At 45.1% G+C, this 14,798-nt stretch overlaps 1 protein-coding gene across 1 annotated transcript in view; it reads left to right on the top strand.

The window, feature by feature from the left end:
- The window catches only part of PMPCA (peptidase, mitochondrial processing subunit alpha), a 69,403-nt gene that overhangs the window by 20,101 nt on the left and 34,504 nt on the right, over positions 1 to 14,798 (top strand). The window contains exon 4 of the mRNA XM_085613102.1: positions 11,229 to 11,311. Coding sequence (XP_085469228.1) covers positions 11,229 to 11,311 — 83 coding nt within the window. The remainder of the gene's footprint in view (positions 1 to 11,228; positions 11,312 to 14,798) is intronic.

Genomic DNA, 14,798 nt, shown 5'->3' with positions numbered 1-14,798 from the left:
GCTCTCACACTAAATTTAGCAACCTGTTTTATCTCCAGGGACAGGCGTGTGATGGAGAGCAGTAAAAACACCAAATGTCCCCAAAATAAGCGCTACAACAGTTAATGCCTGTGCTGTGTCATATTAAGTGCAAACTCATGGAAAACCCAGTGCAAATATTTTTTAACTAACCTGTCTTTCCACATTTGGCCTTGAGTTTTGAATGAGGCCCGGAAGATAGGATTAATAGTAGTGTACTTAATCTGGGTATGGAAATGATGCTCCAGATCCCCGAAGCTTTTTTCCACAAATAATTGTAGGACCTACTCATGGAATATATTTATCTGGCCAAATGTACCTAAGCTAATAGTAAGTCAAAGGAAGTTATTGGGGAGACCTTTTCCAATATTGTGTCACTCTCACTTGTTCAGTTATTAGTTTAGTGGATAACACATCAGTGTATTTAGAATATTGGAGTGGTTTATTTTGGGCACGACACTCCCATGGCATTGTACTTCACGTGTATAGTTCCACCACTACCAGTAGTTTGATCAGTTTGAAGCTGGCTGTTAACATGCTAAAAAGGATTTGAGGTCCAACCTTGAATGACTGAAGAGGTGATACATTTTATTCTAACTTCAGGGGTCACCCAGCATTTGCTTGGGACTACATATATTCGTTCTGACTTGCTTTCTATATTTACTGTGTGTCACTTGTCTCTTCACACTTCCCAATTCTCCGATCGGCCCTATGAGCATCATAGAACTAATGAGTCCAGCCAGACCGTCTGTAAACAAATATGAAATGTATCAATTTTGCTGCGGAACTGTGTGGCACTAGGCTGGACGAGGCTCGGAAGAAGGAGTAAACAGACTAATCAAAAGACCAATGTGGTTGGAGGGGGAGGGGCTATATGGGGGGTTGAAAAGTAAGCACAGAGGGCCTAACAAGTAATGAGTTATGGATGTCTCCTTCTGCTTTGACAAAAATGGTACCCAATGAAGAACTAAATATATGAAATATAAACTGGCAATACAAATTAATGTAATTTACTGCAAATGTAATGAAAAACCATGAATGAATGTAATGAAAAGGCAAAATTAATAACCACCGGATTGAGACAAAGTTTCTCCCAAAAGGTGCATATCACAGTGACAGTGTAGAACTGGTTGAATAGTAGTGTATGTTCTGGGATATAATTATCTGCTGTAGACATAAATTTGATGGATTACTGTGGAAACACTGAAAGATTTGTACATGGTAGGGTCATGCCATGTTTCCATAGTGACCTGTAAAGCCAGAAATTGGCTGCTGCAATTTAGCATTCTATTTCAGTGCCAGCACTTGAGACATTCCAAAATGTCTGCTTTATAAAAATTGCTGGGGTCTAGTACTGATTGTGTAATAAAGGTGCTCTGCTTGTGAGATTGAAAAGTCAAGGCATTGGACCGGGTGACAAAGTTGAGGTCACTTCCCTGTGGTAATCAAGTTGAATCATGTATGAGCTGATGCCAATAACAATTTTTTTGTTCTGCCTATTAACTAATAATGGGGGGAGGGTGGTTTGTTTGTACTGCAGCATATTCGTTTGATGTTTTTCCACAATCTTTTATGAATATTGCGTCTTCTCTATTCAGGGTGTTCCCCTTCTTGAGTTGCATGTGTCAATTCAATCCGTCAGACAAAATACTTTATTCGGTTACCATAACCATAAAAGTAAAATAAAAAAAAACACTAAATAAGTATAATAAATTCACAAAACAAAGATTACACTTTAAAAATGTTAACCACCTTGCTGATATTAACAAACCCCAAAGAGCATATTTTCAGATGATAATTCAAATTGTGAGAAAGTCCATAAAATATTCGCTGCAGATCAATCAATACAGTTTCAAATTCCCCCCCCCCCCCACCCCCTTTTACAGGATGCGCCTGATTTCTTGTATTTTGTTACATCCCAGCAGCAGGTATACACTAATTAAAGCAATTACATGTGTAAAAGAGCAGGAGCACACTGTCTTTTCTTAGCAGAATACAGGATGGGTTTCAAAAAGGGCTTTCTAGACTGTGTCCATCAGGAGTAACAAGGACATTATGAAAAAATGCTTGTAAGAACTTTACATGTGGTTGCCAACTAAGACTTTTGCAATACTGAGCCTGAAGCTTGTTAGAAATTACATGTGCTGTGAGTTAGTTACCCAAATTAAGTAGGGTTCCAACAGTAAAGTTGTCATTGCAGGAAAATAGGACCTTTCCGTATGATTCAGTGCACTCTTTTCTATGGCATACGCTAAGAAAATGGGCTTTGAACGAAGCCTTACAAGATTTCGACATGTCGCAATCCAGAGCAACAAGGGATTTATTTTATAAAGTCCGATATCTAATCTAGGCCTAATCCAGCAGGACACATAACTGTCTAGATACTAGGAGGGACTGGCAAGATTTTTTAAGACTTACATTCTCAGTTTTTGTACGCCTAGTTGCTCAATAAAACCCCCAAAGACCATCGCCATAGGTGGCTATTGGGACACATTTACAGTGACCTTTTCTTTTAATTGTTTGTCCCCCAACTTTGCAGAGAATCTAAAAGAAATTCAACACTCATGGCAAATTCCACAGTCTTAGTAATTCCTAAAGGCTGCCAGCTCTGATCTAAAAAAACAAAACTCTAAATATGGAAAAGAAGTTGTCCCAATCCATGAGGTATTGATTGTATATTGTCTTGACTTAACTTGCTTAGGATCATATACCATAAATTGGATTTTGTTCTCATTAATTATCTGGTCCAGCCCCACCATGAAGACAGTCAACAAATCGATCTATTTCTGTAGGGCGACGGGTGTCCTGGTTAACACTGTTAGCATCAGCGTACTATAATTCTGCTATCCGACAGAATCATAACGGAGAAAGTTCAGTGCCTGGCTCTAGCGGATACTTTTCTAACCCATGAATATATAGTGTGACTTGAAAGCGAAGGAGCACACAGCTCTGTCGCACTGCCCTTTCTAACTTTAAAGGCTGCATAGTCTCCCCATTAGAGCCATATCTCACTCTGGCAGTGACGTTCGAATACAGTTGTCTTAAAAATCCTGCAATATTTCATTCATGATGCCCAGAGTTTGACTAGTTGACCTGGTCGAAAACTGAGCCGAGGTCTATGAAAGTCAGGCAAAGGTTTTCTGCCTTAGCTTTGGTGTATTTGCTTACCAAAAGATACACTTGTAACTAGCTCAGCATGGAAATAAAACTGTAGATTCAAACGAATGATTTCCTCTTCCCATCTATCAGGTCTGTGCAAAAGAATGCCCTATTACCCGTAATCTTCATTACTCCTGGTCCCATTGTCTTTGTCACATTCCTTACTAAATGGAGATTACCATTTCCACGATAGAAAAAAAGAACAGGAGATTGCTGGGACACCTAACCCCACCCCCTCCCACTGGGAGTACATAAGCAGTACCTACCCAGAATGCCGCCTGAACTACCAAGCCAACAACAGGAAGGCTGTCCGGGAGGGATGGGCGTAAGGAATGGGAAGACGACACCAGGACCGGGAGTAATGAATATTACCAGTAAGTAATAGGGTATTACCCCCCCCGGTCCCTCCAGTCCTCGTCCTATTCCTTACTAAGTGGAGCATACCAAAAATCCGACCTTCCGAACTCCCAATGACACCACACCGAAAGCAGCATCCCAAATGAAAAAAACACAGGCAAGAGAACACAACCTGCAATGCCCCCCCCAAAACAAGCAGGAGACGACCAAGAAGAACAGAACAAGGAGCCAAACCACGAAGCCGCCACCTAAGGGGCAGACAACTCACACCTATACCGCTGAAAAAAAACGACCCCACCAGAAAGCTGAGGGGAAGCAAAAGAGACCCAACAGCCCCTGTCCAAAGCAGGACACAAAGGGTCGATGTGATCAACCACCGGACCAACCCCAACACACCGGGGGAGGCCGCCAGCAGACCAGCCCAGACAAAAGAGGTCGGGGCCTGCCAAAAGAGCCAAGACACTGACCCAGAAGACCAACTAAGGGCAGGCCAACACAGAGCAAACCAGGAAGGGAGGGAGCAGCAACAAAGAGCAAGCCCCCACAACCCAACAGACCGGGCTATCAGAGAGCCACAGGACACCACCACAGAAAGCCCTCAGAGGAGGACCAAACCCCAGGGCAGCAATGTCTGGCACCAATCACCAGTGTAGACACCGGAAAACAGCCAAAACCATCCAGACCAGAGGAAGGATCCAAGGCACGGGACAGGTCAACAGCCCAGGACCGGGACAACCACCCAGAACGCAGGGAACACTGGGACACAAACCTGGCACCCCACCCAACAAAGGCGGGAGGCCAGAAGCCCAGACCACCCCCCCTCACCAAAACGAGGCCAACAACAAAACCCCTCCCATGGAAGAGCAAGGGGTGAACCCCAGCCAACCCCGAACTAGACCAGGGTACAGCACCAAGAGCGGGAAGAGGCAGAAAACTTCAAGGCCACCAAGACTAGGAGAACCCAAAGACCAAACATTACCAACGGGGGAAGACGCCGCCTCAAACAACCCAAACCAAGGGCGACACCCACAACCACAAATTCTGGGATTGACCACAGGCAAAAAACCCAGGACCGGGGAAGACCAAGCCATAGGTCACAGAAGAACATGGAAGGGAGGAACCCCGCCCCCCCCCCCCCCAACTGAACCAACAGACAACCAACCAGTCCAGAAGAGAAAGGACAACACCAAGGAATCTCCCCAAGCGAGTCGCAAAACCAGCTGCAGAAGGGCATAATGGGAGAGACAAACCGGGCGTACCACTGCCCACACCCGCGGATGTCCCCACAGGCACCCAAGAAACCAGCAGACTGATCAACAGACATGCCAGAAATAAACTAGGCCACCAACATGGCGCTCCCACAGTCCCGGAAGGAACAGCACAGGGCCAACCGCCACAACCGGAAACCCCCAAACACCGAGGGCACAGAGCAAGGCACAGGAACCAGCCACATCCAGGCCATGCAGGAAACCCAATGTGTCAGGAAGACAGGGAGGACGCCAAACAGCCCACCCGGCACGCCAACGCCATGGCCAAGCCCGCCCCCGAGGAAGGCAGGCGCAGAGGAGAGGCCAGAGAAAAGGGCAAGAAGGCCTGTCCCAGACCCCTTCAACACCAGGCACATGACCATCGACCACCAAGGGGCCAACCATTCTTGCAGAGGCAAATGAGGGGCCAAACTAAAGGGAAGTGTGGCCAATTCAGACAGAGGCCAAGGCAAAGCCAAGGCCCCACAGCCTTGCCTGAAGACTTGTGGCAACACCACAACCCCAGGAGGAACGAGCCAGGAGAACCCCAAGGTGCACAGCCCACAGAGGGGGAAGGAACCTGAAGAGGGACAGGGCAGGAACCAGACCTTAGCAGACCCAACAACAGCAGAGCCACCAAAAGACCCAGAAAGACCCCACAGGCACAAAACCAGCTCCTGAACCAGAATGCACTGGCCAGAAAAATAAAAGCAGGAAGGCACACAGGAACCCAAAAGGACCAAGCCCAAATGACAAGTCCCAAGGGGAAAGCGATCGGACCAAGGCAACACCGCCGGCACCCCACAACTGGGCCAGTGGCAACCAGGCAAACCAGGCACAGCCCCTGCAAAGCGACTGGCCAGTGGAAAAGCCATGCCAGAGAAAAGACACAGACTGGAAACAGCCAGGCTGCCAAGCAGGAGAGAAACACGGAAAAGCCACAATGCGGAACACAACCCAGGGCAGGCAGACACCAGACCACACCTGGTGCCACACCCCCACCAGCCAGGTAGAAACAACAGGGGAGAAACAAAGGAGCCGCGGATGCGAAGAACCACAACACCCAGCACCCACTGGCGGCAAAGAGACAAGCAGCTGGAGGACTCCCAAAAACTGCCAAGGCACCCGGAAAGGAATGAAAGAGGGGAGAAGGATACTGCAATACGGCACTCACCCCCACCAGCTAGCCCAAGCGCAACACACAACAGGCAAACACCAACACCTGCAACCAGGGGCACCACCAGCGCAGCCCCCCCCCCAGCCATCAGCTGACCACGGACAGCTGCGGGAGACCAGCCCGAGGCAGAGCGCACCAGCGAACCCCAGTACCAAGGGCCACGCAGCCAGAGGAGGCACAACACCAACCCACACCCATCCCTGCACCCCACCCCCCAGGTGAGAACAGAACCCAAGAAGTGGATGCAAGCTACAAGAAACGCAACAGATAAACAGAAGAGCAAGAGAGCCATGAACGAAAACTGTCCAGTGGGAAACATGAAAAGCCGAGAGCACCTGGCATTCTCAGGCTTCCTCAGATCCAGGTACCAACCAGGCTCAACCCCGCTCAATGTCGGAGAACAGACGAGATCGGATGCTAACAGGATGGTTTGGTTGGGGGCAAACGTGTATAACGACTGAAAGCAGAACAGTAGCAATAGGGTGATATGGCCATAGGCAGAAGCAGGACCGGAAAAAGAAAAATAGCTATGCGATACTCGCCCCTGGGGCAGGCAGACACCAGCACACACCATCTGCCCCCACCAGCCAGCCCAGCCCAGACGCCCTCCATCAGACCAGCGCCAGGCAAATATAAAAGCCTGCAGTCCCAGGAGGTCTCCCATCCAGGTAGCTACCAGGCCCGACCCAGCTCAACCACTGAAATCCGATGAGAACAGGTGCTTTCAGGGCGAAATGGCCGCATTGTAAGAAACCATACCGGCCAGCCCGAAACTCCAGGGGCATCGCCAAGCCTGGCCAGAGTCATCTCACAGCAGGAGCTGCACATCTTCTAGACTGGCCCAGCCGTCACATACCCAGCCGGTCATTGGGCAGACCTTCCTTCGTCTCGCCTGCCGTTTTTCTGCCACCTCCCCCTTTACCCTACCCCTTACCCCTCTCCGCAATATTTTTTTGTCGTCTTACCAGACCCTTATCATAACCCTCATCCGACATTGATCAGAACCTCCATCCTGCTCACCCATCAGGACATTTATTCTGCGATCCTGCCCTCGACTGATGGTGGAGCTACCTCGATAGCTATAGGGGTGATGAACTGTGGACCCCCTCCACGGCCGTCACCTACCCAGCCGGTCATTGGACAGACTTTCCTACGTCTCTCCTGCCATTATCTCCCTCCTTCCCCCTACACCCTTCCCGCCCTATTTTTCCTTCCTCTATGCTCCTTTAATGTGTTTTGTATAATTGATGTAACCTATAACTGTTATAGCTGTGTAATAATGTGAAACCTAATGTAAAGCGCTCTGATACCCACGGGTCTAGCCAGCGCTATATAAAACTCATTAAATAAAATACCACTGGATCTTCCCCCAAAACAGTTGGAGTAGTAGAAATACATTCCTCAACTATGGACTGGACTAAAATGATAAAAGCCATGAATTAAATCATATTCAAAGGCCCTTTAAAAGTCTCTGTTCAAAGTAAGAGCCCATTAGGTGACATGTCACTAAGCCAATCATAGCATATTGTTTGGCCAGAGGAGCATATTTATTAGCAGCAGGCACATCATAACGGGTGGGAGTAGCACGCCTAGCTTGGCTTGAAAACACCGGTGGTTGGAGAGTCTTGCGGTTATAAAAGAACTCCAGGGGGGCTGACTCAATCATACTGTGAGATGCAAGAGGAGAATTAAGCAGCCTCAAAAAAGGAACCAAACACTTTGGCTCGCCTAAAGGTTATAACCACATAGTGATTGGCACTCTCTTTGGAACATTCCCAATTCATGGCACCCTCAAGGCATTAGAAATTCATTATGCCAGGGGCTCAAGTCACCAAGTCTCCCATTCAGCTAGTGCACTATCTTGTGTAGTTTGCCCCAATCTTCATTCCTGGATAGGCATAACAGTTGCACTCCTATGAGCACAAGAACAAAAAGTGTAGCTTCTGGTGGTAATTGGAGAGAAAACACTTTACTCCCAATAAAAGGGGCTCAAATATGGAAACGGGGGAATAGAACCAAATGCACACTGGGGCTGTTGTTTTAAAATGGTCCTCATCAGGAGGGCCATTTCACACTCTCCTCAACAAGCTCTTACTCATTGTGGCTGTATCAGTGTCTTTAAGCAGATTAATCTTAGGGGCGCAAAGGTTTTGGCAAGCTACAGTACTCGCCTCCATGGTTTTTAGTCTCTCTTGAACAGTCTAAAAACTTGGGTAATAGTCACTCTAGCTTTGAACATTTGGGTATGGAGCATAGAAAAGTGACTTGCGCCTATCAATACATCCTTACCCGTTTGATAAGCAAGAGTTAATATCTGATGCAGAATACATTTTCCATATGAAGAGGTCATGAAGACTTCTCTTTTGTTTTTAACTGGCGAGGAGTCAGCTGAGTCAGATGTCAGATTAAATATAAGATTAGTACCAGTGTCCCCAACAGGTCTTTAGTAAGGATTGCGTTGCAGGCCCATTGGTGCGTTCTTTTCCCATTTGGTCTTTCCCTGACCACTCTCGTTGGACCATAGACCCTGGTTTAGAAGTGGAATTGGTTAATGCCATATTTACATGCTCCTCGCTGAAGGTGATCCCTGTAAAGGATTTTCTAACACCAGCTTCTGTTCCACAGTATCGATCTCCTGGTTGATTGCCCCCATCGTCTTTGTTAAGATTAAAGTAGTATAGTAGGTGAGTTGGTGTTGCTTACCATATACCACATTCAATTTTCTGCTGCCCATTACAAACATGTTTGGGGAGCCAAGATGGGTGGCCCAGCCTAGTCTGCTCCAGGCTCTGACTGGCACAGCTTTCCCCATGTTTAGCTCTATCTTCGCCCGAGCAGTGCTAGGGTGCACCCTGCACTGCATTGAAAGCATCTTTTCTAGCTTTGGTGCAAGCAGACCCCGACTCCTTCAAAGAACGACATGGGAGGCGAAGTCTGGGTTTTGTAGTCACCTCACCCTTCCAGCCATAATCAGTCTCCATGCACGCCTGCGTTTCGGGTCATAAAAGCACCTTCTCTTGCTCCCGCCCTGAAGGGCAATAGGTAAGAGGAAGTATGGCCCTTGTACCATGCCCTTCAGCTACAAACCGCCTCAATGCACGACCGCGCCTCGGGTTTCGAAAGCACCTTTTGTAGCGCCGGGGCAAGCAGACCCCTCCTTTTCCCAAAGGGAGACGGGTAAGGTGAAGTATGGGCTTTGTAGTCACTGTGCCATTCCAGGGACAGACACTCCCAATGTGAGTCCCGACATGTCAGTATCAAAAGTGAATACGTGTGAATAATGCAACGCACATTTAGTTCATATCAAGATTATGGGAGTATATTTGCAGTATTTAGTCCAAATGCTGACTGCTTCATTTTTACAGTATTTTGTTGTTGATTTCTAAGGGCTTTCCACTATACACGGAGGTTCTCCTACCCCTTATTAGGCTGAAAAAACAGAGTCAACAGTGGCCCATTGATCCTTGGGTGGTGCATCCATACACACCCAAGAAAAGTGGAGGAGTGTTTCCCCTTTTTCGGTTTACATATGCAGAACCTTTCAAATATTTTATACGCAGGAGGTGTTTCCTTCTTTAAATTATCTTCGGACTGAAGTTGTGGTGGAGCCTAACAAAGGGTACTATATACAGCAAAGTCTGCCTTCAACTTCTGAATTTTCAGATTCCTCTATGTCTACATAGGAGTCTCTTCTCTTGAGGAATTAAGCTACAAACCTGTGGATGGAGATATCTTTTTTTTTTTTTTCCCTGAATAAGGTGGTTGTGAAACCCAAAAACTCCCCGAAATGCATCAATGCTTGATAATTTGACACACTAGATCTTTGGAACATTAGTTAGAATACAAGAAGCAAACAAAAAAACATTCCGTCTCAACAAATGATTTGTTACAGATTGGTGTCCTTCTAATGACATGATGAATTGTCTACTGTATTCTCCCGCTATGTTTTTTGTTTAACAATGGTTTAATAATGATGTGATACTTGTCTTCCTTCTGTGTTTTATTAAAATTAGCATGCATAGAAAGATTTTTTATGCTCTTAAAAAAAAACCAATGTTGGATATGTTTTTCTTAATAATGAATTTTTATGTATTGTGATTTTAATGAACATGTTACATTTTCTAGAGAAAGTTGATTGGCACTGTGTATACATTTATACTTTTGTTTTGGTGATATTGGTAGATCCTGGGCTTGTGTGTATGAGAGTTGAATTACTAAATTCTCCAAAGGAGGTTCTACATTTTGACTTTGGGATTTCTAAGAGTTTCCAGAAGGTTGACAATTACATGCCACCTTTATTGTCATTATTTAACAGAAAACAGTCCGATAGAATGAAAATAAGTGAAAAGGCATCAGTCCTCTTTCTGTTAATTGTTTAAGATAAGAGCTAAAAACAGCAGAGCAGAACGGCGCAGAGCAGAACGCAGAATGAAAAGAGTGCAAGGTAGAGGGGTATCTTCTTGTAGAGGGACACTGGGACAGGCAATACAGAATCATATCTCCAGTTCCTTGTGAAGGCTACCCGAACAGTAGACACTTAGCATTCGCTTGCTAACTGATCAGTGTAGCTGGCCTTGTTGGACAAGAATTGCAGACTTTGCCATTGCATTGAACATAAGCTCCATTGTTCAAACATGTATGCAGATGTGTTCCATCTCTGAAACTCGAAATATGTTTTATTTTCTGCTGTGCTAGAATCAGATTAGCGATTAGTAGTAGCAAAATGAGTAATGTTGCTATAAAGTTATAACAGCAATTATGTTGGAGTGGTTCCGTTTATTTGGCTTTTAGTAAATGTTGCTGCTGCCATTTTATTTGTTTTTGTGGTTACAATCCATATTGTGTGTACTAGACTAGGATTCTGATTTTAAATATATCTTTGATATACTTCACTTGTGTTCTAGGGCTCTTGAGTGTTCGGTTTCTTAATGAAAGGGTGTTTGGGCTTCTACTAACTATCCTTTTAATGTCTGAGATGGTTGCAGTACAGCTGTTTTTTTCTAATTTGGGTTGTCACATTGACAGAGTCCTTGGTGCCAGGGAGTCCATAAATGGATCTGTGTTTCTAGAAAAAAAACTTGAAAAATTATCAGAACCTTGTGTATACAGTTAATCATTTAGATTCAGTTGAAGATGTTTGCGTGGGAGGATAAAGTTTGAGTCGTACACTTTTTATATTTGTGCATACTTAGTGTCTTTTGAAGATTGGAATCTTTTTTAACATGGTTGAATTAACTGATTCCATTAACTTGTATTTCCTTTTATAATAGTCAACTGCTCAGTTTGGCAGCAAAGATGAGATTCTCCTCGCTTTGGAGAAACATGGTGGCATATGTGACTGTCAGACATCAAGGTAAATGTTTGCTTCAATTATATGTTAAGAAGGAGCAGTCATTTTATAACACCAATACAAACACATTGCTAGTATAATTTCGCAGTATCTCAGAAGTCCTCTAGTTTTGATTTCTCGGTTTGCAAATTGTTACGGTCAGCAAATTATGAAGCCAATGAGCTCGCCAACAGGGCGTGCAGCTCACATGGAGTCGGCTGCAGCTCTTCATTGCCCTTCTTTCACTCCCGCTGAAATCAGGCGAGTTATTTCACCAGCACACAATTAACTGTCCAATGAGGTGAAGATGAGTAGCCACTTACTGCACCAGAACAGTGGCCCAATCTTTGCAGTAGAGCTACTTTCCATTTATGAACTGTAAAGCGGGCTCCTTACTTAAAGAGGAGATGTTAGAGAAACAGTTATTAGGATTTTAACTTTGTAAAATCCTTATCACTTACCCTGATCTGCTTCTCAGTGGAACACTTACATCATCACCATCAATCATGCATGCTGGTTATCCATATGAGCAGTCACTTATCAATAGGTATTGATTCAAGAACGAAGTCCTGTTACTCTTATAAAGGTTTAGAGGACAAAAGGTTGAGGCTACCATGCCTGCATTTGAACTGGAGGCCTTCAGATTACCGCAGATGTCGGTGGGAACAATTGTATTTTAATTTAATGTTCTATGTTCTGTCCCTAACATAACATTTATCATTGCATAAAGCACTATATCCCATTATTCCCTTTCCGACTCATTTTGTAAATAGTTGTTCCCCATTTGTAGTGATGACGGGGGCAAAAAACGATGCACTAGTATGTGGCCCAAGCCACTGCCAGCGACTGACACCTTTTCAAGCATGCTTCCTAGCACCTTTTACTGTTTTAAGCCAAAGTCAAGACTCCAGCACTCACCTAGCCTACTTTGCATGGGCTGGGTTTTCTATACTCTTGCCTCCACACACAGCTGCCTGTTTTGATGATGCTTTGGTCGTCATAGCCTCGCAAGGTTAAGAACACACTTTTAAGATACGGATGGGGCATCAGGAGATTGCTTGCTGCAGAACCCTGCCCATTTTCTCTAGGATTGCCAGTAAAACAACAAGAACACATGGGTAAAATCTGGATGACTAGCGAGCTGGTGCTTCGATAGTGGGAGACGCTACTTGTAGGAAAGTGAATTATTATTTGGGTTGGACAAGTGTCCACCTTCAAGGATAAGGCCACCGCCTTCTAGATGTTACACAAATTGAATAAAAACAACCTGTACTCCATCACTGATAATGTGACACAAAGCTGCCAAGCTTAAATCAAAGGCAATGCTTAACGTATTTACACAGAGTAGGAAAAGGCACACAAAACGCAGTAAAATTCCGAAACAAATTTCAAAATGAAGAGGAAAAATGTATGAGTAAAATCAGACCAAACAACAGAAGATGTACGTTTTTTTTAAAGATTTAAGTGAAAATAGCACCAAAAGGCACTAAGTGCCAACGGACGTTGTAGACCAAGAGCACTGGTTGAATACACCGAGTGGATTTGTCCTAGTGAAAGTCTAAAAGGTTTCAAACTTCTAAACCAAAAATGTGACTTTGTAATTTTTTTTTTTTAACATTGCCTCCCAGTGGGACAAAGCTGAAATTGTAGCCACCAATGTAGAACTGCAGTTCTTATACCTGCTGCAGGTTGGTCCAGCTAAACCTATGGAGCGTTAGAGGTTTTTGCTTTAAAACGTTTCTAAATCCTAAAGCAGAAAGGGGCTTTTTTTCAGGGATTTGCTGGAGCCTTTCAGGGCGGCAAAAATGTAAAATCCAATCTGATGCCCACGTAATCACAGGAGTACACTTCTAAGCAACTCATGACCTCAGAGGGGTACCTACAGACTCTCAAGGTGCTAGCAGAGGCCACCAGCAAAGCCTAGTCCAACTATCAGTTGCCAGTAGTCAGCCTGGAATTGTGATTTTGTTCAAGACCAGACTTGGACCATTCCATTGTGGGAAGAGTTTGGCAAACATGGATTATGCCAGAGTGACAGATACTGATTAAATCTAGGTATCTGCAATTTTTGGTGTTCTAGCCGCCCCGATCTGGAAATAAACATGTAGTGTTTTAAAACTTTTTATTACATTTTTTTAAATATGTGGGCTCAAAAAATCCTTGTACAGATGTCAGATGTCCATATGAATTCCTGAATGGCCATATTCTAGGCGACAAGCCAACTACCTGGGATAATCTGGTCAAAAAACATGCCCAATAATATAATTCCATGCTCGGGTGAGCCCAGCCACCCTTAGATAGAGGTTGCCGCGACTAAGTTACATAATGTCTTTTAAATATTATGCAACCTACCTTGTGGGTAGCAAGGGTGACTTGTTGAATATTTCAAATAAAATTTTCCTGCCTGTTAAAAGGGTGAGTTTGACAGGTCTGTGCAGCAGGGTTCAAGCTGCTTTTGTCGTATCACACAGGGTAGGCCTGAAGCCATGTGTTCGAGGCATGTGTAGCTTTAGATGCATGTGCTTTGCATACTCATGCCGTCTGGTTCTAGATCCGAATGTGTGCAAGCTGTTTTTCTTCAAAGAAGTCTTTCAAGTCACAAGATCGAGTGACTCCTCCTCTTGGTAATAATGTGCATGGGAATCGAGCTTCATTCTTAGATTTTCCTTACACCGTCTGGTTTGAATGTGTTTGTTTGCACTCCGGGTTGAGACAGTACGGATCTCTTTTCACTTCCCAACCCACTCTAACCTGTGCCAGTATTGTTTTGTTTGAGTTTCCACTCTGTCTATCGAGGAACTATTGCCTGTCGGATCGACAAGCTTCTACTGCTGCCCCTCTAGGGCCTTGCCCTTTGGGGCCTTCCACATAACTCTTCACCGGGTCCTCCACAACTGGCCCTCCTGATAATGGAAAGGATGCCTTTCCGTTTCTGACCCTGCTGTCACACAGTAATACCCAGAGACCAACTCCCATCAGGTCTGTAACCTGTGTCTGTCACCTGAACACTGGGAGGTGTATTGCAAGGCGCCGAACTTTCCGCTCCAAACAGACTCTCTGGGATCGACGAGCACGCCAGCTCGAAATGCAGCGGAGGGCCTCTGATGATACTCCTGACCTTTGCCGCCATGAAGATTTTGGAGAAGAACACCCATAGGCTTCTGTAGATGAAAAGGAAGCATTTTCCTTCAAAGACGGTTCAGAATCCAAGCATGAACAGGACTTCAAAACCGCTGAATCCACAACTGAGGTCGAAGTAGTGAATACTATAACTCCTGCCTGTCAGCCGCGGTTGGAAGACAATAAAAAAACATCCACCACCTCCACAAAAATAGGTACTCGGTCCACCAGTCCCTCATGGGCATGTTCGGCACCTAACGACTGGCTCCGTAGCCCTGCCCTTTACTTCGGGTCCGAAACACCAGCTGACACTTACGGCATTGACTCCCTTGACATCTTCTCACCATTCTGTATCGAGCCGACCATCAGATCTTCCGATTCGGCTCCAAGC

This window comes from Triturus cristatus, chromosome 1_2 (genome assembly GCF_964204655.1).
Source record: "Triturus cristatus chromosome 1_2, aTriCri1.1, whole genome shotgun sequence".
NCBI lineage: Eukaryota > Metazoa > Chordata > Amphibia > Caudata > Salamandridae > Triturus > Triturus cristatus.
The sequence above is the reverse complement of the archived record's forward strand: the minus strand, read 5'-3'. Positions and strand labels throughout refer to the sequence as shown.